The following is a 27,672-nucleotide window of genomic DNA, read 5'->3' as shown; positions in this document are numbered from 1 at the left end:
TGGGCCGGGCGTGGAGCGACAAGGAGGCTGCCCAATAGGAGGTGGGCGAGGGGGTGGAGTGGCATGGGCAACGGCCAATGGTGGCAGCGCGGGGGTGCGGGCGAGGCCGGGCCGCATCCGGACTGGGGAGCGGGTCGCTGGGCCGGGCCGGTCGGGGCCGCTGCTGCGATGCCGGCCGTGTCCAAGGGCGATGGGATGCGCGGCCTGGCCGTCTTCATCTCCGACATCCGCAACTGTGAGCTGGCTCCGCCCCACCAGCCGCGCCGTCCCCGCCCCGCGCTGCCCCTGTGGATCCGGGCCGGGCCCCGCCGCCCCTCCTCTCCCCCTCCCCCTGCCCCTTGGGACGGGAAGTGGCTCTTGGCGGCGTCTGTCTAGCCTTGGCATGTGCGTGTGTGTGAGGTGCGTGTGTGGTATGGTATGTGTCCGTGCGGTGTGTGTGGGGGGGTTGGTCTTCCTTGGCTCCCTCCCCCAGGCCGTTATTTCCGGCTGTACCCACTCGACCCCCTCCTTTGCCCCCCAGAGCTCTCTCTTCCTGCCCCTGCACGGTTGTTCACCAGGTCTCTGCCCTCCCCACCACAATCTGTGCCCTGAGGTGGCTCCTGGATTGGTCCCATCCCCCCTTCACAGTTCCAGGCTGAGCCCCCTTGGAAAATTTCCCCTCCCTTCCTTGCATCCCTTCCCCACCCCCACAAGACACCAGTGTTGGCAGCCAGCGGTGGGCAGGTCCCCAGCTTAGTCCAGCTGCAGTGGAGTGCCCCCCTCCATGCACTCTTCCCCCCGAGCCCCCGTCCCTGCCTGTTGGGACAGGAAGTGGCTCTTGGCTGTGTCTGTCCAGCAGCTGGTGCGCGGGGGGGTCGGGGTCTCTTTCACAGAGGAGGGACCTTGGCTAGTTCCTCCAGGCTGTTATTTTTCTAGGCTGTCCCTACCTGATCCTCTTCCTCTTCCCAGCTCCAAGGATAAAGGCAGTCCCAGCTCTTTGCCCGAAGCCCCTTTTTGGAGCAGGGCCGAGGGTCATTCCCACAGGCAGGCTGAGCACGCTGGGGCTGGAGTCGGACACAGCAGGGGCGTGAGGGACATGCCCAAGTCTCCTTGTTCCCTGCATCCCCAGATCCAGACCTGCTTCTCCCACCACCTCCCTCAGGACAGAACGCCTCTGCCCTGCTCCTCCCAATCTTTGCATGACCCCCTGGCAGGGCTGGGGACCCCTTTCCCATCCCCTTTTCCTGTGCCCAGGGGACAAGGCTTTAGATGTTTACAGCAAAGAGGTCTCTGTTGAGCTGGAATGGGTTGAAATCTGGGAGGAAATGATAGGAGAGTCATGAATAAACAGCTCCTCCCTGCATCCATCCCAGAGCTGGCTGCATTTTAGTGCTGGGGTGAGGGATTCCAGTATAACTGCCCCCCAGTGTGTGCCTCCCCAGAGCTGGCTGCATCTTAGTTTCAGGCGAGAGTTCCCTGTATAATCAGTTCCCCATGTGCCCCACCCCAGAGCTGGCTGCATCTTAGTGCTGGGCAAGGGATCCTTCTATAACCAGTCCTCCAGTGTGCCCCTCCCGAGCTGGCTGCATTTTAGTACTGGCTGAGAGGCTCTTATATAAACTAGTCCCAGGGTTTCTCTTTGGTCTTCCCTAGGAAAGACTTGGAGGAGGTGGGGAAGGAAAGAAGCTGATGGGGCCAGCTGGCAGCTGCCTTCTGGATGTGGGGAAGGGAGAAAGCAGGGGAATGTTGGGGCTGTGGGGAAGGAATTGGCTGTGATCAAGAGATGGAGCAGATGCTAGGACTTTGGGTTGTGTCAGCTGGGCCTTTGGGGGTAGGGATGAGGCAGGGGCCTTTTCCCTTGAGGAAGTGCCAGCCCTTATCTGACCCTACAACCAGGGATAAGGGGAATGGGTCTGTGGTCTGCTCCATCCCCACTGAGCACATCTGTTCCTGCTGCTCCCATTGCAGGTAAAAGCAAAGAGGCTGAGATCAAGAGGATCAACAAGGAACTGGCCAACATCCGCTCCAAGTTCAAGGGTGAGTGTAGGTCCTGTCCAGAGGGGCTGTGGCTGGGTGGGGGGGGGGTTCAATGCACTTCTGAGCAGCACCCCCCTCAAACACATGGAAGGCTGTTGGATGGGGAGGGATGGACTCAGCCTTCCTTCCTATCCAGTCCCCCTGGATCATTCCCTGCCCTGCTTCCCCCACCCAGAAGACCCCCCCCCCCCCCCCAAGTCTTCCTGTTCCCTGCATCCCTAGATCCAGACATGCTTCCTGTATCTTAATCCATCCCCCAGGACAGAATTCACACCTGATCTCTCCCTGCTTCCCCCTGCCCCCACCTCCAGCAGTTCTGGTGACCCCCACCTCCCCCTTCCCCTCTCTTCTCTCTTGCCAGGGGACAAGGCCCTGGATGGCTACAGCAAAAAGAAATATGTCTGCAAGCTGCTTTTCATCTTTCTGCTTGGCCATGACATTGACTTTGGGCACATGGAGGCTGTCAACCTGCTCAGCTCAAACAAGTACACCGAGAAGCAGATTGTGAGTGGGGGGCTGGGTACTGTGTGGTAGGTTGGGGGAAGCATAGAAGAGCTGGGCATTGGGGGCTGTGGGGCAGGATAGGGGAGTGGGAACTGGGCACCATGGGGAGGGATTGGGGGGCTGGACTGTGGATACTGGAGTGGGGTGTGAAAGGGCTGGGCACTGGGGTGGGATGAGGGAGCTGGTCACTGGGCGCTGTTGGGTGAAATGGGCAGGCTGGGCACTGTGGGGCAGGATGGAGATGAGTGCTAGGCAGTGTTGCGGGACTGGGTCCTGAGGTAAGGGTAGGGGGCAGGGCATTGAGGAGGGCGGGTTGGTGGGGCTGGGTACTGAGCACCTTGGACAGAACAGGTGCCTGAGGGCTGGGCAAAGAGTGGGTCTGTAGGAGGGGAGCCTGCATTCAGGGCAGCCTCCTGCTGCAGCCCCTGTGGGGAAGGGGCAGTGGGGTGCATAGCAGGAGTGGGATGGAAGGGTGGGGGCAGCAGCAGGAATAGGGTTGAGGCAGAGCTGGGGACCCGGAAGGGAAGCAGAGATGCGGCTGGAGCTGGGTCATAATGCCGTGGTTGGAAATGGGCTGTGGGGCTGATGTCTTGGTAGGGCGGGAGGAGAGGGTGCCACTGGGCTCTGGCTTCCATGGGACAGGGGCTGAGCCCAGCCTGCCCCTCCCTTCCTCAGCCTCTTTGTTAAGCCACTCCTGGCCCCTCCCCAGGGATACCTGTTCATCTCCGTGCTGGTGAACTCCAACAGTGAGCTGATCCGGCTCATTAACAACGCCATCAAGAATGACCTGGCAAGCCGCAACCCCACCTTCATGTGCCTGGCACTGCACTGCATCGCCAACGTGGGCAGCCGCGAGATGGCAGAGGCCTTCGCCTCCGAGATCCCCCGCATCTTGGTGGCTGGGTAAGCGGGGCACCACATGGCTGGGACAGGAGAGGAGGTGAGCGAGTAGGGAGGCCCTACCCCTGCCCTGCTAACGAGACCTATCTGCCCCCTCACTCAGCGACACTATGGACAGTGTGAAGCAGAGTGCGGCCCTCTGCCTCCTGCGCCTCTACAAGACCTCGCCTGACCTTGTGCCCATGGGCGAGTGGACCTCCCGCGTGGTACACCTGCTGAATGACCAACACATGGTATGTTCTCTCCCCTCATCCCTCTGAATGACCAGCATATGGTGCATCCTATCCCTGCACCCCCATTAATGATTAGCACATGGTATATTGCATCCCTGTCCCCTCATTAATGACTACATGGTACATCCTATCCCTGCTCCACCCTTGAATGACCAGCACATGATACATAGCACCTCTGCCTCCCCTGGGAATGACCAACATGTGGTACATCCTAATCGCTTCCTGCCACCGCCAAAATGACCTGCCTGTGGTATGTCTCACTCCTGCCATCCTTGTCCTGCCCCACCATCTTGTAAGTTATGATTACATGATATATTTTACCCCTGCCCCCCCAAGAGTACAGGTCCTGCTTCTAGGAATGAATGCCACATGGTATTACATTTCTGCTCCCCTCCTACATGGTTGTCACATAGTATATCCCAGTGCTCCTCCCGAACGACCAATACATGGTGTGCAGGTATGTGATTTGTTCTTTGTGCAGCTGCCAAAGGATCAGCATGTGGCATATCCATCCCCCCACCTCGCCCCGCCAGAATACCCTTCATGTGGTGTTCCATGCTTACCTTCCTTGTGAATGGCCAGGTTTCACCCCACCACCCTGTACATAACTAGCACTAATGTGTTCTCCCCCCCCACTCATAGTGAACACAGTATTCCTCAGGGGTGAGCAAAATACAGCCTGCAGGCTAGATCTGGCCCCTGGAGGGATTTTTTCTAGTCCATGACGGGTCCCTTGGTCCTGCTTAGCCCAGGCGTGGAGGGTAGCCCAGGCCAGGACACCCTAGAGTGGTAGACACACCCATCAAGAAAGCAGAGGCAGCTGTTAGCTTCTGAGCTGGAGCCCCAGCACCAAAGGGGCCACTCCCACCCACCTGCCTCAGAAATCAGAGGGAGCATCGGTGCCTGTCATGGACTGTATTGCAGGACCCAGTGTCAGGTGCCTTGGGACAGGAGCCCAACAGCAACTGGTTGCGTTCATTGAGCTGCTGCTCCTGATCAACCGTATTGCACAGCATCTCCAGTGTGGCTCCCATTGTTTGGCTCCCACCTGGTACTTGCCACTTGATGTGCCCCGCACAGCCCTGCCCAGCCCACACTTTCACTGTCCAGAGCCCAGGCCCTCTGCTGCTTCCCACCTTGGCAGCGACCCCACCACATCCTGAACCACAACCCACTTCCAAGCTCCCACTTTCACTCCTTTTGTTTCCACCTCTGGCTCCTTCCAGCAGTGCCCAGGGATGCAAATGGTGCCCACTTAGGTATGTCTCCCAACACCGTTTGGGCTGGGCTAATGCTCAGCTCCATGCAGCCCAGGGAGTCAGCATCCACAGAAAGAGCCAAGCCCCCACTGGGACTGCAGAGCTAGTGGGAGCCCTTGCATTTTGCTGGCTCTGGGTGCCTTCAGCTCCCAGTGCAGTGTCCCGTCAGCCATGAAGCTGCTAGGACCCTACCAATGACTGCGCAGTATGCATTGAGGGCTATAGGTTGTACAGATGGGACAGAGTAAGGAGGAAAGTTGGAGGGGGTTCTCTATGTTAAGGATCATTATACATCTACCCCAGTCAAAATGGGAGGAGGAGAAAGTCGAGGCATTGTGGGTTAGAATACATGGAGGTCGAGGGGAAAGGGACTTGGTGGTGGGGGTCTGCTACAGACCACCACATCAAGAGGAAGAGCTAGACTTGGAATTCTTGAGGCAACTCTCAGAGGCCGTACAGGCTAGGGACGTGGTTGTCATGGGGGACCTAAACTACCCTGACATCTGCTGGGAGGAGCAGTCAGCCAAATCCAACTGTTCACGTAGGTTCTTAACCTGCGTACAGGACCTTCACCTAATGCAGGAGGTATGCAGTCCCACTAGGGAGAATGCCCTACTGGACTTGGTGTTGGCTACGGGAAATGACCTGGTAGGGGAGCTGCAGATTCATAGTCACCTTGGGGACAGTGACCACCATACAACAGAATTCACCGTACGGCACAGAGTGGGTAAGATAACTAGTAGGGTGGAAGTGCTTGACTTTAGGAAGGCTAACTTCAGTGTGCTCAGGAGTTTAGTCAACGATGCACTGCAGGATAAGAGTATTGGAGAGATGGGAGTCCAGGAAGGCTGGTCATTCCTGAAGGAAGCAATCTTTCGGGCACAAAGGGAGACAATGCCATTGCAAGGGAAAGGGGGAGAAAAGGGCTAAAAATCTTCCATGGCTAAACAGAGAAATCTAGGGGAGCCTAAGGACAAAAAAAGAGGCATATAGGCGGTAGAAGCAGGGAGAAGCTACCAAAGAGGAGTATACTTACTTGGCCCACACTTGCAAGGAGGCAGTTAGGAAGTCCGAAACAACTACGGAGCTAAGGCTAGCAACACATATTAAAGATAACAAAACATCTTTTTTTAAATATGTAGGGAGTAAAAAGGCACAGGGCAGCATAGGATCCCTTCTGAATAAGCAGGAGTAATCAGTGACAGAGGGGGGGGACAAGGCTGAGCTCTTCAATGAGTTTTTTTGCCTCTCTTCTTGAACAAGGGTCAAGATAAGTCTCCTAACGGGTTCTTAGTTGGGCATCAGAGGGACACCAGCCTACCAACTGTTGACGCTGACTTGGTGCACAGTCACTTGGATGGACCGGATGTCTTTAAGTCAGCAGGCCCAGATGAGCTTCATTTGAGGGTCCTGGAGGAACTGGCCGGTGTCATAGCAGAATCGCTGGTACAACTGTTCAAGCGCTCGGGTCAGGTCCTGGAGGGCTGGAAAAGGACCAATGGGGTCCCATTTTCAAGAAGTGGGGGGAAGGAGGATCTGAGTAATTATAAGCCAGTCAGTCTCACCTCCATCCTTGGAAAAGTCTTTAAAAAGATTATTAAAGATCATATTTGTGCAAGTCCAGCGGGAAAAATAATGTAGCAGGGCATCCAGCATGGATTTGTAGCAGGCAGATCATGCCTGACTATCTGGTTTTGTTTTATGACCAGGTCACAAAATGCTTAGATGCAGGAGTAGAGGTGGATGTCATTGTCTTAGATTTTTAGGAAGGCCTTCGATACCGTATCTCATCCCATTTCATGAATAAATTAAGAGGCTGTGACTTAGATGCTTGTGCAATCCAGTGGGTGGCGAATTGGCTTGGTGGTTGTACTCAGAGTGTGTTAGTAGACGGGTTGGTATCGACCTGGAAGTATGTGGGTAGTGGGGTCCCACAGGGCTTGGTCCTTGGACCCATACTCTTCAATGTCTTCATCAGTGACTTGGATGTGGGCGTGAAGTGTACTCTGTTCAAGTTTGCAGATGATACTAAATTGTGGAGGGAAGTGAATGCTCTGGAGGGTAGGGAACAATTGCAGGCAGACCTGGACAGGTTGGATAGATGGGCAGAACACAATAGGACGCAGTACAACAAGGACAGATGCAGAGTGCTGCACCTAGGGTGTAAAAGTATCCAGTGCACCTACTGGCTGGGGAATGACCCTCTAAGCAGCACAAAAATGGAAAGGGACCTCAGAGTCATAGTGGATGTCAAGACGAACATGAATTGTCAGTGTAATGAAATCATTAGCAAAGTGAATTGCACTTTATCATGCATCAGCAGATGCATGACAAATAGAACCAAGGAAGTGATACTTCCCCTCTATGTGGCATTGGTCAGATCACTGTTGGAGTACTGCATCCAGTTCTGGGTGCCATACTTTAAGAAGGATGTGGATAATCTCGAGAGGGTTCAGAGGAGGGCCACTCATATGGTTAAAGGTTTACAGGCCAAGCCCTATGGGGAGAGACTAAGGGACCTGGACCTCTTCAGCCTCCTCAAGAGAAGGCTGAGAGGTGATCTTGTGGCCACCTACAAATTCATTAGGGGGGCACAGCAAGGAACTGGAGATGCTCTGTTCACCAGGGCGCCTTTTGGGGTAACAAGGAGCAATCATCACAAACTGACAGAGAGCAGATTTACGCTGGACATCAGAAAGAGCTTTTTCATGGTAAGGGTGGCCAAAACCTGGAATGGACTTCCAAGGGATTCACAGATGTTAGGATCGGAAGGGACCTCAATAGATCATCGAGTCTGACCCCCTGCATAGGCAGGAAAGAGTGCTGGGTCTAGATGACCCCAGCTAGATGCTTATCTAACCTCCTCTTGAAGACCCCTAGGGTAGGGGAGAGCACCACCTCCCTTGGGAGCCCGTTCCAGACCTTGACCACTCTAACTGTGAAGAAGTTCTTCCTAATGTCCAATCTAAATCTGCTCTCTGCTAGCTTTTGGCCATTATTTCTTGTAACCCCCGGGGGCGCCTTGGTGAATAAAAACTCACCAATTCCCTTCTGTGCCCCCGTGATGAACTTATAGGCAGCCACAAGGTTGCCTCAACCTTCTCTTGCGGAGGCTGAAAAGGTCCAGTTTCTCTAGTCTCTCCTCGTAGGGCTTGGTCTGCAGGCCCTTAACCATACGAGTGGCCCTTCTCTGGACCCTCTCCAGGTTATCTGCATCCCTCTTGAAGTGCAGCTCCCAGAATTGCACGCAGTACTCCAACTGTGGTCTGACCAGCGCCCGATAGAGGGGAAGTATCACCTCCTTGGATCTATTCGTCATGCATCTGCTGATGTACGATAAAGTGCCATTTGGCTTTTCTGATGGCTTCGTCACACTGCCGACTCATGTTCATCTTGGAGTCCACTAGGACTCCAAGATCCCTTTCCACTTCCATGCCACCCAGCAGGTCATTCCCTAGGCTGTAGGTGTGCTGGACATTTTTCCTCCCTAGGTGCAGCACTTTGCATTTCTCCTTGTTGAACTGCATCCTGTTGTTTTCTGCCCACTTGTCCAACCTGTCCAGCTCTGCTTGCAGCTGTTCCCTGCCCTCCGGCGTGTCCACATCTCCCCATAGCTTTGTGTCATCCGCAAACTTGGACAGAGTACATTTCACTCCCTCGTCCAAGTCGCCGATGAAGACATTAAAGAGTATCGGTCCAAGGACCAAGCCCTGCGGGACCCCACTGCCCACACCCTTCCAGGTCAAAACCGACCCATCCACTGCGACACTCTGGGTACGACCCTCCAGCCAATTCGCCACCCACCAGACTGTGTAGTCATCCAAGTCACAGCCTCTTAACTTGTTCACCAGTATGAGGTGGGGTACCGTATCGAAGGCCTTCCTGAAGTCTAAGTATACAACATCCACCCCTCCTCCTGTGTCTAGGCGTTTCGTAACCTGGTCATAAAAAGAGACTAGATTAGTCAGGCACGATCTGCCTGCTACGAACCTGTGCTGGTTTCCCTTCAGCATAATTTGTCCTGCCGGGCTCTCGCAAATGTGAGCCTTGATAATTTTGCCAAGGATGGAGGTGAGACTGACTGGCCTATAGTTGCCCGGGTCCTTCTTCCTCCCCTTCTTGAAGATGGGGACCACATTGGCCCTTTTCCAGTCCTCCAGGACTTTGCCCGTGCTCCACGAGCGTTCAAATATTCCCACCAGTGGCTCTGCAGTGATGTCGGCCAGTGCCTTCAGCACCCTCGGATGGAGCTCATCCGGGCCTGCTGCCTTAAAGGCATCCAGTTCTTCCAAGTGACTCTGTGCCATCTCAGGGTCTACGCATGGTAGTCTGGCGCCTTGCTGCTGCCTCTCTACAACCCCAGTAAGAGACTTGTCGTGCCCCTCGCTTAGGAACACTGAGGCAAAGAACTCGTTGAGGAGTTCAGCTTTGTCCCCCCCTGTCCATTACCAATTGTTTCTGCCCATTGGTAGCGGTAGAGGTAGTGTTCTCCCCTACCTTGGGGGCCTTTAAGAGAAGGCTGGATAGGAATCTGGCTGGGGTCATCTGTCTGGGGCAGGGGGTCAGACTTGATAATCTGTTGAGGTCCATTCTGACCCTAGCATCTGTGAAGCTGTTGCTTACTGTTTGGGTTCTGCGGGCTACTGCTATTTAGCTGGGAATCCCAGCCACTCGCTCCCCACCCATCCGTGATCCCATCCCAGCTGAGGGTGGAGCAGAGGCACGATCTGCTGTCCACACACCCCTGCTAGGGTCCACAGCTAAGTGGTGGCAGCCCATGGAACCCAAACAGTAAGTGGTGACTGGGATCTGTGTGGCCAGGCTGATGGAATCAGCCCTTTAGGGAGTTTTTGTAAGTCTTTGTTGGGCAGGGAGGAGGCAGGGGAGGGGTCACTTGGCCCGTGACAGCTGAGCAAAGCTCCATATGTGGCCTGTGGGTCTGAAGAATCTCTCATCCCTAGTGTAGATCCTGCTTCCCTTTATGAATGATCCCCACTTGGCCTATCCCACTCCCTCCCTTCACAGCTAGTACAAATGTAAAAGCTTTTTAAATAAAATACTAAAATCCTAGTAATCGTGTGGCTTGGCAGTTAGAAGGCAATACAGGACCCTGCTCATAGTAGCTACATAGGGACATACTGGATGTATGTTAGCACAATCTGAGTCATATCATTAGTCATGCGAGCTGTGTTAGCTTAGGGTAGAATGCACCCTGCTTCTCCCCTTCAGAGACCAGCATGTGGTACATTCTATTCCTTTCCCTTCCCACCCCCCAGTAGCAAGCACATGGTAGGTCCTGGGGTGTCTGACACTTCTTTGGATGTTATGTTCTACCTGCATGGCCCCGAAATCCAGACATGGCATGTTCCACCAGCCCTCTTCTCTGGACCATGGCATGTCTCATGTCCTGCACATGGTCCATTGTTCAGCTCCCCTCTCCCCCTGGCATACTGAGCACATGGTTCATCCCACCATTTCCCCCCTCACTTCCTAGTTGCCCCCACCTGTCTAGTACACAGTCAGTTCCATTGCCCCCTTCTGCCCAGGTGGCACTTGGTACATTTGCATTGCTTGCCACCCCCCTGTTGACCAGAAGTTTATCATCCTGCCCCTGCCCTCCCCCCATATCTGACAATTCACCCCTTCTCCTGCAGGGGGTGGTCACGGCTGCTGTCAGCCTCATTACCTGCCTTTGCAAGAAGAACCCCGATGATTTCAAGACCTGCGTCTCTCTGGCTGTGTCCAGGCTGAGCCGGGTGAGAGGGGCTGGACATCTGGGTTTGGACCCAGCTCTGGGAGGGGAGTAGAGGTGTAGTGAATGAAGGATGGATTATAAGCCAAGATACTTAGGTTCTGGGGTCGGTGGGTTAGAGCAAAGGGCCTGGGAGCTTGAACACCTGGGTTCTATCCTAGTCCTTGGGGTGGGAGTATCTAGTGCTGGGGTGATGCACCGTTCTGGAATGTGAACCAGAGTCCACCAAGTAGACCACCACTTTGTGATGAGGCCCACTAAAGACATATTACTGAATATTTGGCACAACTGAAACACAAAATGGGGACAGGAGTGAGGGTCATAAGTTCAAAATGAATGCACGGGGGGGGATGACGACACTGAATAGAGCACACTGGACAGTGTCTACTGGCCCTCCATCAAGTCCAAGTGAAACTCTGCCTAGAGACATAAACGGATGAGGTTAGGTATATTGCCAGCTTGGCTAGGGCTAGGAGGAGGTTGACCCAGGAGGTCTCGGGACTTGGTGAGGCCACAGACAGGGAGTGTGTAAATGAAAAGGTATGGGGAATCATGCAGCTAGAACCTCAGTATGAGATTTTAGAGTAGGTGGTGCAGGGGCTGGAGTCTGGCGCACTACAGGTAATTGTATGCCGGGGTCTCCCTCTGCTTGCAGAAGGGGCAGGTGTTGGGGGAGTCCATGAAGTGTGCCAGATACACGCCTATGGTGATGGCTCTGTGAAGGAGCCAACAGCTGAAATCCCTGGTGGCTCACAGGATCAGGGAGAAGTATAGGCTTGTCTGTCAGGAACCCTTGTCCTTGCCAAGTGTGTCCCTGTCACTCGTTGTCCAGGCAGGACATGAGGGCAGGATGGTGGAGGGTGCAGACCACAAGCATGTAGCTGGTGGCTGTGGGCTGTATGGAAGTGGACCAGCTTGGTATCCCCCAACTTGCTGAGATGGTGTGGTGGGGAGTGCCATGGTGTAACACTTGGGTTCTGTCCTAGGCCTCGGGGTAGGAGTGTCTAGCACAGGGATGTCACAAGTAGTATAGGCAGCTTCTGTTTATGGCATGTGGCAGGCTGTTGGGGGGGAAAGCAGGGAACACAGGCAGATAGGGTAGGGAGCAGAAAGCAGAGCAGCCACATGGGCAGGGAGCACAGGTATGGGGCTGTCTTGTGGCTCACCTGCCAAACTGGTTGCCTCCTTATTGCTGTAGGGGGTGGAAGGATCGAGTGAGTTAGGCCTGGGAGCCAGGAGTCTTGGGTTCTTCTCAGATTTGGGGGCTGTGGGGGTCAGCCTGGTGTGGGGATTGGCAGGCACAGGTACTCATTGCTGTCCCCACACAGATTGTCTCCTCGGCCTCCACGGACCTACAAGATTACACGTACTATTTTGTGCCGGCCCCGTGGCTCTCAGTAAAGCTCTTGCGCCTCCTTCAGTGCTACCCACCACCAGGTAATGGGAGGCAGGGGCTGCTTCCCTTCCTGGGCTGGGGACCAGGAGCCAGGACACCTGGGTTTTTGCCCAGCTCTGGGAGAGGGTGGGGGTTTGGTGGGTTATATGTAGCAGGCGGGGGGGGGGGGGGGGGGTCGGAAGCAGGACTCCTGGTTTGTGCTGTGGCCCATGCCCCTCGCCCTGGCTCTGCCACGCCTCATGCTCTGTCCCCCCAGAGGACGCGGCGGTGAAGGGGCGCTTGGTTGAGTGCCTGGAGACAGTCCTCAACAAGGCCCAGGAGCCACCAAAGTCCAAGAAGGTTCAGCATTCCAATGCCAAGAACGCCATCCTCTTTGAGGCCATCAGCCTCATCATCCACTACGACAGGTGAGGCCTGCTGATTCAGCCTGACTAGCCCTGCTGGTGCCCCTCATTCCCAACCTTCAGCCCCCTGCCCATCTCCAGCCCTGCCGGTGCCTCTCATTCCTGACCTGCAGCCCCCTGCTCCTCTCCCTGGGTTTCCTCCTTCAGCCCCTCACTTCAAAACAGCAGCCCCCTACCAGCCCTAAGCTGTCCCCCAGCCCTGCTGGTGTTCCTCACTCCTGCAGCCCCGTCCAGTCCTACCAGTGCCCCTCACTCACAGTCCACAGGCCCCTGCCTCCCTGCCCACTTGGTGCTTCCTCCTGGTCCTGCCAGTGCTACACACTCTTCTCTGCAGCCTCCGATCTATCCAGCCCTGGGTTCTACCCTAACTCTTGGTAGCAGAGCCTCCTGGTGCCCCACAGCCCTTAACTTCCCCCAGCACTGCTAGTGTCCCCTTGCTCCTGATCTGCAGCCTCTGCCAACCCAGTCCTGAGTTTCCCCGTGAGTCCTGATGGTGCCCCTCACTCCCAACCTGCAGCCCCCTGCCCTCAAGCCCTACAGGTGCCCCTCACTCCCGACTCACAGCCCTGTGCCCCCCACAGCCCTGCAAGTGTCCCTCACTCCTGGCCTTCCGTCTGCTAACCCTAATGTCTTCCTCCAGTGAACCCAACCTGCTGGTACGGGCCTGTAACCAGCTGGGCCAGTTCCTCCAGCACCGAGAGACCAACCTACGGTACCTGGCTCTGGAGAGTATGTGCACCCTCGCCAGCTCTGAATTCTCCCATGAGGCTGTCAAGACCCACATTGAGACAGTTATCAATGCCCTCAAGGTGAGGGGGGTGGGGCCTCTGAGGGGGCAGGGCCTGTGACAGGAGGGTCAGGTGGGCAGGGGCATGCTCTGGATGGAGAAGGGGGGAGGGGGAGCAGCCTGAGCTGGGAGAGGTATATCCTGCTGGAAGAGGGAGGGTCTGGATGGGGAGGAGTTTGGGTGGTTTTGGCCCTGTGTGTTCTGGGAGAGGGCGGAGTTTGTAGGGGAAGATGTGACCAAAAAAGAGGAGTTTGATGGGAGGGAGTGGTGAAGAAAGGAAAGGGCTTGGTGTTAGGGTAGGGGGAGGAGCTTGGATGAGTGGCTGTAGTTTAGAAGGGGAAGTGGCTGGGAAAGAGCCTGTTGGATGCGTGTGCGTGGGCAGACGTAGGATTTTGAAAAGGGGAGTGCAGATTATGTGACACATCATCGCATATAACACAACACACATTTTTCTCCAGTTAATTCTCTAGCTTTCTCTAGAAGCTTCACTAATAGGCTGTGGGGTTAGCACTATATCACTGGGTTTAAGATAAAAGTAAAAGCAAATACAGGTGTTAGGATGTTCACTGATTGGCTAGATTATATTAAAGCTTATAAAAACCATGACAAACTAGGCAAAAAACAGTCAAAATAGTCTAAAGAGATTGAGTCACGAGTCTTGTAGTCATCAAAACCAAATTTAATCTTCTTCAGCATCTTGACAGTGCCTCCAGTGCTTCACTGTCAGCCCCTTCCACAACAGAGTTAACGTGACAACACCTGAGTTAAGGCTTTTAGCTAGGGCTAAAAACAGTCTGCAGGGCTGTGAAACAGAAAAGAGACATTACCAGAAACAGACAGCACAACTGAAGGGGAAAGGATAGTTTAAACAGGGCATAAGAAGATGATTAAGAAGTCAAGGGAGTCATTAATATCTGTGGAGTGGAGAGTGATTAGCAGGAACAAGGGATATAATCACGAGCCATGAAGTTAATTGATTCCCTTTGTGCTGCCTGACTAGAAATGCTGCTGCCACTGCCAGGCACTTGGTTTTAAAGTTTGGATGGGGCAGGAATCGAAGCGGGGTGCAGCTGTACCACTGCACCCCCACACCCCGCACTGGATCCACCCCGTTTGCTAGGGGACAGGGCTTGGAGGGAAGGGGTGGCCAGAAAGAGGAAGAGCTTGGAGAAAGGGTGTACTGGGGTAGGAGGAGGAGCCTAATGTGCGGGCCGGGTCAGGCCCCGGGCCCTTTTCATCGCTCTGCATGCGGGCTGTGGCCGGCAGGCCGGGTCGGAGAGGGCAGGCGCCGAGCTAGAATTAGGCTCAAACACGTAACGGTTGATTTTAAGATTGTTTACTTACACCGAGATGGTCGCGGTGCAGGCTGAGAACTTGCTTGAGTTGCGGTTACAACAGAAAACACGAACACGCGTGGAGTTTGCTAGGCTCCACGCAGACAGAACTCGAACAATCACGTGGAGTTTGCTAGACTCCACGCAGACAGAACTCCGGATGTCCAGGACAAGCGCGCATAAAACTCGTCAATACGTCTTATAGAAGGTTCCGTTCGAAGACGGGAAGAGGTGGGCGGTGGATCAGGCCGCCAAACTCCTCTGAGCAACACACAGGGTTTCTATTACCCTGCCGCGCACACCCAGAGTCCCCACGAGATGGATGCGGAGTCCTCTTCAGCTTGGGCGGAAATTGCTCGAGCCTCTTATACGGCTAGCAGGCCAATCGCTAGCCGCAACGTGGGAATAATTTAGCACTAGCCAATTGCGGGGCACAGATTTGCATGCGAAGAGCGGGAACTCCTTTGCACCATGCATTTCTGTGTTGCAGAGAAAATGCACCCTGCAAAGACCGCTACAAAGTGGCAGGAACACTCCTTTGCACGCAGGTTCTCTGCGCAGCAGAACTCCTCCGTGCAATGAAGCTGTAAACGCACGGGGATAATTCTTAGTGCCGAAGCACACAAAAAAATCAGACCTTTGGGTCATGACACCTAAGAGGCATGCCCATAAAGCAGGAGGAGCTTACACTGAGGGGCTTGGCCAGGGGAACCTAGGAGGACTTCTAGGAGGGCAGGATTATGGGGGGCACTTACCTGGTGTCCCCATGAGGGGAGTGTAGGGAGATGGTGCCCCCCCCCCCCTCACTGTTTGTCTTCCCCAGACGGAGCGGGATGTGAGTGTGCGGCAGCGTGCAGCTGACCTGCTGTACGCCATGTGTGACCGCACCAATGCCAAGCAGATTGTATCAGAGATGCTGAGCTACCTGGAGACAGCCGACTACTCTATCCGTGAAGAGATCGTGAGTCTGCCGAGCCAGATGCCTAATTCCTGTCTAGTGGTTTGGGGGGGGCAGGGCTGGGAGCTGGGGAGCCAGGATGTCTGGGTTTTCTTGTGGCTCTGGGAGAGGAATAGGATTTGATGGATTAGAGCAGGGGGGCTGGTACCAGGACTCTGGGGTTCTCTCCCAGCTCTAGGAAAGGGATGAGGTGAGGCATGGTAGATTAGAGTCAGGGATGGGGTGTGCATGTGTAGGGGTGGGTATTGGGAGATGCCGGGTTGAGGTACAGTATGAGCTGGGGCTCCATGGTGCTCCCTCAGGTGCTGAAGGTGGCGATCCTGGCAGAGAAGTATGCAGTGGACTACAGCTGGTATGTGGACACGATCCTCAACCTGATCCGCATCGCAGGCGACTACGTGAGTGAGGAGGTCTGGTACCGCGTCATCCAGATTGTCATCAACCGGGATGATGTCCAGGGCTACGCCGCCAAGACTGTCTTTGAGGTTGGCTGAGACCATGTGTGTTTGTGGGGTGGGGGGGGAAGCTGGCAGGGAAGGGCACCCCCTGGGTGGGAGTGGAGCACTGTTTGGGGCAGCCCTTTCTCTAATACCCTTCTTTACCTCCTAGAAGTCCCCCTAAGCTCTTCTGACCATGCCTCTCAGTGTAAGCCCCTCCCACTTTCTAGGAACACCTCTTCTCTTTAAGTTTCTCCCCATGCCTTGGCTTTGACCCTTCTGTTTTCATCAGGCCACAGGGTAGTTAGGGGGCAGTAATTCCCTAGCTCTGAAAGAATGTGGGGTAGATGCATTCACAAGGCTGTGTTTCCTTTGGCTGTCTCCCTTGGAGGAGGTAGCTGGTCCCCTCTGGGACACCCCCCAAGCTCCGTGGTGCAGGGGATGATAAAGGGTGGAGTAGACACATGGGTTTCCCACAGGGCTGCATCTCTGACTCCCTCAGTGAGGGAGGCAGTCCCTGGTCAGTGCCTCCCATGCTGCATCCCTTCCTCTGACTGCTTCCCCCTCCTCTCCCCACAGGCCCTGCAGGCCCCTGCCTGCCATGAGAACATGGTGAAAGTTGGTGGCTACATCCTCGGGGAGTTCGGGAATCTCATTGCAGGGGACCCCCGCTCCAGGTATAGCTGGGAGGCACTGGGAAGTCTCATGGCAAGTGATGGGCACTGGCTAGAGCCTCTCCCTCTTCCCCCAGGACCTGGAGGCAGGCCATTGAGAATATAATAAGTGCATCCTGGGTCAGGCCAATGGTCCATCTAGGGAGGGCATTGAATTGGACATAACTAGAGTGATCTATCTCCTATTCAGCATCTTCTCTGGCATCAATTGCTACTCATCTAGAGAAGCCAGAGGAACCATCTCCAGGCGTGCTGTTCAACAGCTATTAATAGATCTCTCGTCCATTAATTTATCCAGTCCCTTGTTGAACTTGGCTGTGCTATCTGCCTTTGCCCTGGGCAGGGGAGATGAGTGTGGGGGGAGGGGGAGAGGGTCTTGTTCTTGAGGGGGCAGGTGGGTACATGGGGGGAGCTATAAGCCTGTGCCTCTGTTTTGGAGGTGATGCCCCTGTGCCTGCACTGGGGCAGGGGACAATAGGTCCCTGCTCCTGCCTTGCTTGCGGGGAGCTCTCATCATTACTAAGGGCAGTTCATGAGGGGAGTTCTTTGCCTTCCCTCATGGGGTCTAGAGCCTGCAGCACTGGGGAAGGTTGTGGGGCACTGGTGAGGGGTCCATATTGTGGTAGGGGCTGGACTTGATCTCAAGTCTTAAGGGGCACCACATCCTGTGGCAATGAATTTCACAGGTTAACAGTGCATAAAGGAAGTACTTCCTTTTTGTTGGTTGTAAACCTGTGTCCTGCTAATTTTGGTGGATTCCCACTTATTCTAGCATCATGGGACTCTGCAAACAACAGTTCCCTGTTCACTTGGTCCACACACCTCATGATTGTATAGATTTTTATCATATTCCTCTCAGCCTTCTCCTTTCCAAATGGAAGATACCTCACCTTTTTAGTTCTGTCCTGGCCCGGCAACTGCTCCATCCCTCTGATCATTTTGGTTGCCCTTCTCTGTATTTTTTTTCTAATTTTACTACATCCTTTGGAAAAGATGCAGAGAAAGGCATCCAAAGTGAGGGGCGGTGGGGTCTCCCCTTGGCACAGCCACCACTGGACACCCAGAGAACAGTGGGCACCAACTGGACAGTCTCCCCAGCTGGGGTCACCAGTTCATAGAGCCACCAGGCTGGTAGAGCCCTCTCCAAAAGTCGTCTAGTCTGACCTCTCCAGCATGAGGCAGGGTCGGTCCCATCCAAGCCAAGTCCTTGTCCAACCTACTCCAAACACTACACCACTACCCTGTTGCACAGCTACGAGGCCATTGCCCAAGGACACTGAGAGACTCCACACCTGCCCCAGGTACAGCAGGGGGACAGTGGTTGGCAGTGTCCTGCTGCTGCTGGGTTAAGTACACTGGAGTGACCCATGGAGGAAGGCTCTGTCCCTACTACAGAGGAAGGCAACTCTTTCCCCCAAGTCTGCACCAGTCAGACTGGGGTAAAACTCCTTCCTGACCCCAAATGCAGTGTTAGGCTGACCCTGAGTGGAGGGGCAAGACCCTCTAGCCAGGAACCTCCAGCTTTAAGTCTCAGTAGAAGCATTGGCACAGCCTAGTTCCAGTCCCCAGCCTTGGCTGCACCCAACATCCAATGCCTCCAAGGAAGGCAAAACAATCCCCTGATACCTGTAGCAACAAGAAAGGAAATAATTCCTTCCTGGGCCCACATGACTACCAGCAAAGCCTGGAGAAAAACCAGGCACCCTTCCCTCTCCTCTGTAACTTGGGGTCTATATGACGAGAAACTAAAGAGTCCACCAGGTGCCAAAGGACTAGAAAAAGGCCAATGTGGTCCCCATTTTCAAAAAAGGGAGGAAGGAGGACACCAGGTAACTAGCCAAAGGAAGTTTGTTTGTTTTTTTTCACCCAGCATGTAATTAAAACATGGAACTCATTGCCACCAGATTTTGTGGAAGCTGATAGCTTATCTAGATTCAAGAAAGGATTGAACAGATTCTTGGAGAAAAGGGACATCAGTAGGTATTAAGCATGGGAGTGAGGGGCACGGCCTCTAAACCATAACTTCCTGGACCTTAAATGCCAGAGGCTGCAAGTGAGAGAGAACAATGGGAAAACTTTTGGTCATGCCCTGTTCATTCTCCCTTTTAGGGTCTGCTCTCTGCCCCTGTTTACACCGGAGGCTGGGCAAGATGGACCTAGGGTCTGACCCAGTAAATGGCTGTTCTTATGTTTTTATGACAGCAGACGGGTCTGCAAATCACACCTAACTGGACAACCTCTCTATTAACTTGCTACAACCTCTGTGAGCTCTTTGATGCTAGCCTCTTGCATGGCATGTACTGAGAGTGAGCCCCTGGCTCTCTGGTTGTGGAGAAGGGCAGGGAACAGGATCTGAGCACCCCTTAGAGTCTCAGTGCCACCTCAGGGAGTTCCCACCAGCTGTTGGTATGAGGTCGGGGAGCACGACAGAAGCCCTTCCCTGGGAGGCCAGCCTCTGCCCTCCTTAGCCAATGCTGATGGGGCAGAGGGTTGCAGCATAGTGGGTAGGGGCCATGGATCTAAGCTGTGGAGGAATGGATGCAAGCAGCTATAGCTCTTTGCCAGGGGGAGGGGAGGGAAAGGTGGGCCGGGCTGTGACCACCTTGAATGCCTGTGTCAATGTGGTATGCATTGGCTGGCTTAGGTCTTCCTTCTCTAGGGCACTTGGTCTGTTTGGCTCTTACCCACCTCCCAGACAGCATCTTGCTCTGCCTTAGTCCCAGGTGAAAGTCATCCCATTTCTCCCCAGCATATAACAACAGACAATGGAGGCAGGGAAATGGGCAGGCACTGTTATCAGAGACCTATTAGGAGCACATATTGCCAAGGGGACAGATCTAAGCAGGGTCTGAGGACCCCCACTGGGATCACCAGGCAATGGGAGAATCGGGAGTGAGGGGTGCTGGGTGGGGCAGGGGGCTGTGAGTCAGGAATGAAGGTCATTGGCAGGGCAACAGCTGTGGGTTTGGAGTGAGAGACACCAGCAGGGTTGGGGTGACCCAGGGGATGCATTAAGGCCGTGGGTGTGCTGAACTGGGCTTGGGGCCAGGTCAGGTTGCTTAGAGGAGCCCCAGTGCTGAGGGTGGCCCCCAGGTCTGACCCCTCACCCCCCTCCCTTCCCCACATGTCTGCAGCCCCCTGGTGCAGTTCAACCTGCTGCACTCCAAGTTCCACCTGTGCTCGGTGGCCACCCGTGCCCTCCTGCTCTCCACCTACATCAAGTTCATCAACCTTTTTCCTGAGACCAAGGGCCACTATCCAAGAGGTGCTGCGCTCCGACAGCCAGATCCGCAATGCAGATGTGGAGCTGCAGCAGCGTGCCGTCGAGTACCTCAAGCTCAGCTCCATTGCCAGCACTGATGTCCTGGTGCGGCCCATGGGGTGGGGATGGGGCAGGGCCTCTTGCCTCAAGGGGGTGCTGGCCCTGGGGCAGGGAGTTGGGAGTAGGGAGATACAGGGACCTCCTGCTTCATGGAACAGGGTCTCTTGCCTCCAGGGGGTGCCATACCAAGGACACTTGCTGGGGCAGGGGGCAGAGATGCAGCAGGGGCCTGCCCCCTCTAGGGGCACAACCCTCAGACAGAGGCACTGTCTGCTCTCTGGGTAGGAAAGGGGCCAGCCCCCCCCCCCCCCCCCCCCCCCCCCCCCCCCCCCCCCCCCCCCCCCCCCATTACTGGTTCTGACATGCCTCCTGCACCTCTCTCAGGCAACAGTGCTGGAGGAGATGCCCCCCATTCCCCTGAGCGGGAGTCATCCATCCTGGCCAAGCTGAAGAAGAGAAGGGCCCTGGGGCAGGCAGTGAGTTGGATGATGGCAAGAAAGAGCCTGGGGCAGAGATCAATGGGGGCATGGATCCCAGTGCCAGTACCGCTGTGAGTATTGGGGGGGAGGGGGAGGACAGCAGCTGGAAGCGAGGAGCTTCCCACCAGAACACTTGGGTCTTATCCCACCTCTGGAAGGGGAGTGATTTTAGTGCATGAGGGTGTTGGGAGCCTGGGCTTTTCGGTCCTTTCCCCCATTCTCTGCACCCTACCTCTGTATTTAGAGGGGCAGGGCTGGGAACCAGGACACTTGGGTTCTACAGGGAGCCAGGATATCTCTCCCTGGTGCCCCCACTGCCATGCATCCCCATAACCAGGCAGACTGGGTCACCCCCCACCTGGGATACTTCCCCCCCCAACCTTGCGTTGTGCCCCAGTGGGATGAATTCACCCCACCCCTCATGTTCTCTGCAGTCCACTCCGTCGCCGTCCGCTGACTTGTTGGGACTCCGGGCAGCTCCCCTGCTGGCTCGGCAGCCCCCACCAGTGCTGGAAACCTCCTGGTGGACGTGTTCTCTGACAGCCCGGCAGCTGCCCCTGCTTGGCCCCTGGCACCGAAGAGAACTTCCTCAGGTAATAGGGCTGATCCCAGGTGACAGCCCCAGGTCGGGGTAGGACTGGGTGCCTCTTAATGCCCCCTCCCAGTTATATACCAGCCTGGTGGGAGCAGGGCAGGGCTTGGCACAGGAGATAGGTTGGTGGGGCTTGGGCAGGGAGATGGGTTGGTGGGGGGAAGTAGCTGATGCATCTTATTTTGTGGGGCAGCTGGACCATGGGAGGTGCTATAAGCAGTGCCTCTGCTTTGGGGGTGATATCCATGTGTCCGCATCCAGGAGCAGGGGGCAATAAATCTCTGCTTCTGCCCCTGGTAGAGTGGGGGTCTCCTCATAAGGAGAGGTTCAAAGTGGGGATGTTCTCTGCCTGTCCTCATGTGGGCCCAGAGCCTCCAGCACTGGTGAAGGATGTGGAGCACTGGAGAGGGGCATACTGTGGTAGAGGGATGTAGAGTGCTGGGGAGGGCGGGGGACTTGCTGTGGTAGGGCCTGGGATGAGGTTGATATTGGGGCTTAGGGGGCAGCTGGTTCTCTCCGAGGGCTGTGATCTCAAGGTCATGGGGAGATGGGGACAGCTAGGGCTAACTTAGGGGGAGCAGGGGTCTGGGCTGTTCTGCCTTTTGGGGGGGGGGGGGGGTGCTGTGCTGCCTCATGGGGGAGGGGGGTGTCTGTGCTCACCTGCCATCTCCTGTTTGTCTCCTCCCATCGCTGTCTGTCTGTCCCTCTGTCTCTCTTTCTTGCTGCTCTCTTGGGATTGGGTGCCTCCCTTGTCTGTTGCTCTGCCGCTGCCCCGCGATTGGATGACGCAGTGACTTGGAGCCGCCCATTGAGAGTTCTGCGTCCCTATTGGTGGACGCAGCTGTGCCTGCCGAGTAAGGGGGCTCTGCCCATTGTCCCCCTGCCCCCTCCCCTCCACCAAGCCTCCCCTTGCACCTGGGAGGGGGATGGTAGGACACCTGGGTTCTATCCCACCTCTGGAAGGGGAGAGGGGTCTAATGGGCTAGAGTAGAGGTAGCCCAGTAGTCAGGATTCCTGGGTTCCCCCCTGGTTCTTGGAGATGAGAGTGGGATCTGGTGGGTTAGAGCAGGGAGCTTGCAGCCAGGAGTCCTGGGTTCTCCCCCAGTTCTGGGTAGTGAGCGGGGGTCTGGTAGGTCAGAGCTCAGAGCCAGGACTCCTGGGTTCTCTCCTTGCACAGGGAGAGGAAGGGAATGAGATCTAGTGGGTCAGAGTCAGTGGGGTCCCATCCAAGCTGTGGGAAGGGGGTGGGGAGAGTTGAGTAGTCTAGACCAGTGGTTCCTCAACTAGTTTTGTACCAAGACCCATTTGTCAACATTGATGGCCAGTCCTGGCCTAGTGCCCCTCACTCCTGACCTGCTGCCAGCGTGTGAGACATGGGAAGCCCCAAGGAGCCCCTTGCAGGCTGGAACTGCCAGCCTGCAAGGGAAAAGCCACAGTTTCCCATGTTTTTCTCCTTTAAAGGAAAATCCAGTTTTAAAGTTTTTTTCGCAACTCTTCCATATATTCTTGCAACCCACTTTTGGGTCATGACCCACATGTTGAGAAATGCTGGTCTAGAGCTCAGGCAAGCTAAAAGTTGGGACATCTGGGTTTTTATCCCACTAGCAGGGGGAGGATGGAGTTTGAGTGCTTTAGGGTGGGGGGAGACTGGGAGCCTGGACGCCTGGGTTTCATCTCCAGCTCCTTCCTCAGGGTGCCGTGACCTCCTGTGTCCCATCTCTGCCCCTGTCATGTGCTGCCTTAGCTCTGTTCATCTGTTTGTGTGTGCGTGTGTGTGTGTCCCGTCTCTCTTTCTCTCTCTTTCGGGAACTAACCTGGTGCGGCCTGGCGCCCTGTGACTCATCTTCTCTGCTCTCTTCCCTGCACCACCCCCTGCTGCTCCCCCTCCCTGCCGCGCTCAGCACGGGGGCCGCTGCTTCTGTCTGCGAGGACCCTGCTTTGCCTCTCTCTGAAGCTGATGAGCTGCTTAACAAGTAAGAGGGGCGGTTCCCAGATGCCTGGGTCCCGGGTAGGGCAGTGGGGTTGTAGGAACCAGCTGCCCCCACTGCAGTTTCTCTCTTGCTCCTATTCCCCTCCCCAGTGTGGGACATTGTGCTCCCTCCCAGGTGAGGGCTACAGGGTCAGTGCTTCATGCTTGCCTACCTCTTGCTCACACTCGTGTGAGTTGTCACATTCACATTGCACTTCTATTTCTCATGCTGTTATGGGGGTGGGGGGCTGGGGTAATAGGAAGTCGGGATTGTGCTGCACAGAGCAGCACCCACAGAATGCAGTTATCTTGTTTGTCATTTAGGAGGGCATTGGGAGTGAGGGGCACTGGCGGGGCTGGGGTGGAGGCAGGGGGGCATGGGTTGGGAGTGAGGGGGCATCAGCAGGGCTGGGAGGGGAGAGGGAGGCTGTGGATCAGCAGTGAGGGGCACTAGCAGGGCAGGGGGCTGTGGGTTGAGAGTGAGGGGTACGTTCAGGGCAGGGTGGTAGGGGGCTGTGGGTCAGGAATGAAGGGCACCAGGAAGATGGGGGTGGGGGAGAGTCAGAGGGGGCTGGAGGTTAGGAGTAAGAGGGGCATAGGCAGGGCTGGCGGGGCAGGGGGCTGTGGGTCGGGAGTGAGGGGCACCAGCAGGGCTTGGGGGGGAGGGAGGGAGTTAAAGGGGGCTGTAGGTCAGGAGTGAGGGGCACTGGCAGGGACTGTCCTGGTGCCCCCTTGCCCACCCAAGCCCCTTGCAGGTTCGTGTGCAAGAACAATGGGGTGCTGTTTGAGAACCAGCTGCTGCAGATCGGAGTGAAGTCTGAGTTCCGGCAGAACCTAGGTGAGCTGGGGGGATGGGAATGGGGATGTGTAGCTTGGGGAGGGTGTGGGGGAGCTGGGGCATTGGGTGGTTCCTAGCAGGGCTGGGGAGCAGAGAGAGTTGCACCCTAGCCTGGGGTTTAGGGCTGGGGGGAAGGGGGCTCAAGGGAGGGGCAGGGCTGGGGTCTCTGTGGCCTAGAGCATTCCCTCTGCTGCTGTTTCAGACCTAGTGGGGAAGATGATTGGGGGTCCTGGTGGGGTGGATTCCAAGAAGTGTGGGAGGGGGTGTAGGGATCTCAAGAATTGTGGAAGGATGAGTAGGAGTTTCTTGGGGTAGGCTGGGGGGAAACCCAGGGGCTGTGGGAATGTGGGGGTCGTAGGGGGCAGGAATCTCTGGGGTTGTAGGAGGATGAGTGGGGGTCTCTGGGGGGGGGGAGGTAATCCTAGGGGATGTTTGGGGGTGTCATCTGCAGGGGGTAAGACCACAAGGAAGCATGGAGGAGCAGGGTTTCCATAGTTGAGTAGCCTTAACCTACTAAACTCCTCTACTCCCTGCCTGGTGGGGGCTGGGGGTCCCTAGGGCTGCTAGAAGGGGGCAGAGGACCCTGGGGTTGGGGGAGGGTGATTGGGGGGGGTCTCTGGGGGTGTTGGGGAATCCCGGGGGGCTGTGGGAGACGGGTCAGGGAAGGATGATTGTGGGATCTCAGGTGCTGTGCGGGAGTCCCAGGGGTGGGGTGGGGGGCAGTGGTCCTGGTGGGGGCTGGAGGCCCCTGGGGCTGTGGGAAAGTGATTGGGGATTCTGGAGGATGTGCACCCCCCTCACCTGCTGCCCCCGCAGGCCGGATGTACCTGTTCTACGGGAACAAGACGTCGGTCCAGTTCCAGAGCTTCACACCCACTGTCACCTACCCCGGGGAGCTGCAGAGTCATATCCTGAGCTGGGGGCAGGGGGGGCTCTGGGGACAAGGCCATGGGGAGGTGTGTGGGTGTGGCCTGCAGGGGTGGGGTCTGGGTGACAAATAGGGGTGTGGCCTGTGGGGCAGTGCCCTGGGAATGAGTAGGGGTGGGAGTTGTAGGGGTGGGGCCATGGAGAGATTGGGGTGTGGCCTGCAGGAGGGCAAGCCTTTCAGAAGTGAGGAGGGGGAGTAGGGTCAGACTACCCTTACTGAGAGGAGGGGGCATCTGTCCCATGGGGTGGTCCATGCCCTGTGCCCCCTCCCAAAGGAGCAGGCTCTCCTGCCCAGTAGGTGCCCTAAGCCTGGCCAGTCCTTAGCGCCTTCCACAGCTCAACATCCAGACCAAGGCCGTGGACCCGCTGGTGGAGGGTGGTGCCCAGGTCCAGCAGGTGCTCAACATCGAGTGCCTCAGTGACTTCACCCTGGCGCCCCTCATCAACATCAAGTTCAGGTACTGGAGGTGGGGCCTTCTCAGGAATGGCAGGAGCCAGGGGCAGGGCTTGCCTGAGGTAGGGATGCTGCTATGGCCTAATTAAGGAAGTGGGGAGGGGCCTTCTGTAGATGTGGGGAGCAAGGGGCAGGGGTCATAAGGGGATGGAGCTTCTGGGGAAGAGGGTGGAATCTGGGCCCAAGAGGGAGGGGGAGCAGCAGCTGCTTGGCCTGGGGTGTCCTGTGGGAGTGAGGGACTGTAGGGGTAGGGAGGTCTCCTCTGATAGTTTCCTCCCCCCCAGGTATGGGGGGACCCTGCAGAACATCACCCTGAAGCTGCCCATCACCCTGAACAAGTTCTTCCAGGCCACGGAGATGCAGTCCCAGGACTTCTTCCAGCGCTGGAAGCAGCTCAGCCTGTACGCTGGGGGAGGTGGGAGTGCTGGGGTAGGGGGCTGGGATGGAAGCAGGGCCTGTCCATTGGGGCTAGGGAGCCTATAGATAGGGGCCAGGACTGGCAGGGAGGGGTGACAGAGGGGACCCTGTAGGTGAGTCCTGGAAAGGAGGGGGTCTTAAGTCCTTGTCCCTGTTGGGAGTGGCCCCAGGTCCCCTTTCCCAGGGGTCCTTTAAGCAGGGCAGACCCACCCTACCCTTATTAATGATGGGGGGGGGCAAGGACCTTCTCACCACTTCCCACCCCCATCTCTACAGACCCCAGCAGGAAGCCCAGAAGATCTTCAAGGCAAATCACCCCATGGACCCAGAGGTCACCAAAGCCAAGGTGAGAGGTGGGGGCTGGTGGGCCCGTGTTCTCTCCCTGCTCTGAGAGGGGAGTGGAGTCAGGTAGAGGTGAAGAGTGGGGAGGACTGGGATAGCAGGACACCTGGGTTCTCTCCCAGTATGTGTGACCTAGGAGTCCCACCAAGACATGCCGTTAGCTCTTTGAGGGTCCAGGTTGGGGTGGGAGTAGGGGGTGGTGCCTGGGGCAGTCCTTCATTGCTACTTGGTCCTTGCCTCACAGCTGCTGGGCTTTGGCAGTGCTCTGCTGGACAAGGTAGACCCCAACCCTGACAACTTCGTAGGCGCTGGCATCATCCAGACCAAGTCCCTCCAGGTTGGCTGTCTCCTGCGGCTGGAACCAAATGCCCAGGCCCAGGTGAGCAGGGGGCAGGGCTGGATACCTGGGTTCTATCCCAGCTCTGGGAGGGCCACTGGGAGCCAGGACACCTGGGTTCTCTCCTGGGTCTAAGAGGAGCATGACACTTACTGGACTACAGCAGAGTGTCCAAGAGCCCAGGAGTTCTGGCTCTATGTCACTGCCAGGAGAGGAGTGGGCCTGGGATCCAGGACTCCTAGGTTCTATCCCAGCCCTGGGAGGGGAAGCAAAGTGTGGGGGCTGGGAGCCAGATCACCTGGGTCCCACTGTGCTTTGGGAGGCAGGACCCCCCTGACACCCTCCTTGCTCCCCAGATGTACCGCCTGACTCTGCGCACCAGCAAGGAGGCTGTGTCGAGGCACTTGTGTGAGCTGCTGTCAGAACAATTCTGAGGAGTAGCACCAGCTTGTTGTGGGGAGAGGCAGGGGCAGGGGAGAGCCCCTCTGGGCACAGAGGCACCCCCCCACCCCCCAGAGCCTGTTCTGCACCCCCACCCCGTCCTGTCGTCATGGTAACCTTTGTGTTCTCATCAGCTAGCCCAGGCCAGCACTGCTGGGGGGGGGCGGTGACAGTGGGACCAAGGAGTGGGGCTGGGAGGGGATCAGACCATATAGATTGGATCTTGGCAACCCCTCTTCCTCAACCAGGGACCCTCTGGGCAGTAGCCCTGGCTCCCCATAAGCAGGCTTTTGGGCGCTTGACCCCTGAAATCTGGATTGTGTCCCCCATCCCCCCAGGGGGAGCTTTGCTCCTAGTCCCCCTTCTCTGGAGGGGGGGCCTGGCCCTCCCACCCCCAAAATGTTTACAGTCCCCCCCCCACCATGGCCACAGGACCCCAACACTACCCCAACAGGGATGGCGAGTCCTGGCCCAGTCCCAGGCCTTGGGCTGGGGGACTGTGGGGTCTCTGGGTGGGTCATAGCCCCCACCCCAAATTAAAGGGAATGTGTTGCAATGGAAGTGGGGGGTGCATGAATTTGCCCTGATCTGCTCACCCCCCCCCCCACCTCCCTGGGGACCCCAGGCCTGTGGGATGACGCTAATAGCCCCCCCACCCCCCTCCTAGCAGCTGGGAGAGCTGCTGCTGCCCCAGGGAGGGGGAGGAAGCGGGGGTCCCCACAGGTGCTGGCCAGGCTCCATGGTATTTGCCGTTCTAGGTGTTTTAGCGTCACGTAGTTCCTGCGGATCAGAGCGTGTGTATCTATCTCCATGTGACTAATAAATGGGGCACCTGCCAGGGCCCCTAATACCACCTGCCCCCCTCCCCTGAGCTTCATTCTGTGCTGTGGGACCCGGCAA

The 27,672-nt window shown here is 56.4% G+C and overlaps 1 protein-coding gene and 1 long non-coding RNA gene across 2 annotated transcripts; one reads left to right on the top strand and one right to left on the bottom strand.

Moving 5' to 3' along the window:
* The first annotated feature begins 93 nt into the window (after window positions 1–93).
* On the top strand, window positions 94–27,625 carry AP2A1 (adaptor related protein complex 2 subunit alpha 1). Its single transcript, XM_059728187.1, is given in 29 exon segments — window positions 94–235; window positions 1,948–2,016; window positions 2,378–2,520; window positions 3,230–3,423; window positions 3,524–3,653; window positions 10,567–10,668; window positions 11,993–12,101; window positions 12,317–12,467; window positions 13,105–13,273; window positions 15,409–15,546; window positions 15,846–16,028; window positions 16,560–16,657; window positions 19,789–19,903; window positions 19,905–20,021; window positions 20,361–20,390; window positions 20,393–20,429; window positions 20,432–20,526; window positions 20,890–20,932; window positions 20,935–21,006; window positions 21,009–21,048; window positions 21,839–21,901; window positions 22,949–23,020; window positions 23,772–23,854; window positions 24,671–24,761; window positions 25,117–25,239; window positions 25,520–25,636; window positions 25,929–25,998; window positions 26,239–26,373; window positions 26,688–27,625. Coding segments are annotated over 29 exon segments (2,934 nt in total). The 5' UTR covers window positions 94–168; the 3' UTR covers window positions 26,766–27,625.
* Window positions 13,910–15,423, bottom strand: LOC132250786 (uncharacterized). The gene is made up of 2 exons (XR_009462405.1): window positions 14,596–15,423; window positions 13,910–14,053 (listed from the first exon to the last, which is right to left on the bottom strand). It is a non-coding gene; the product is annotated as an uncharacterized LOC132250786 (long non-coding RNA).
* Window positions 27,626–27,672: the final 47 nt, after the last annotated feature.

This window comes from Alligator mississippiensis, chromosome 5 (genome assembly GCF_030867095.1).
Source record: "Alligator mississippiensis isolate rAllMis1 chromosome 5, rAllMis1, whole genome shotgun sequence".
Taxonomy (NCBI): Eukaryota; Metazoa; Chordata; order Crocodylia; family Alligatoridae; genus Alligator; species Alligator mississippiensis.
The sequence above is the reverse complement of the archived record's forward strand: the minus strand, read 5'-3'. Positions and strand labels throughout refer to the sequence as shown.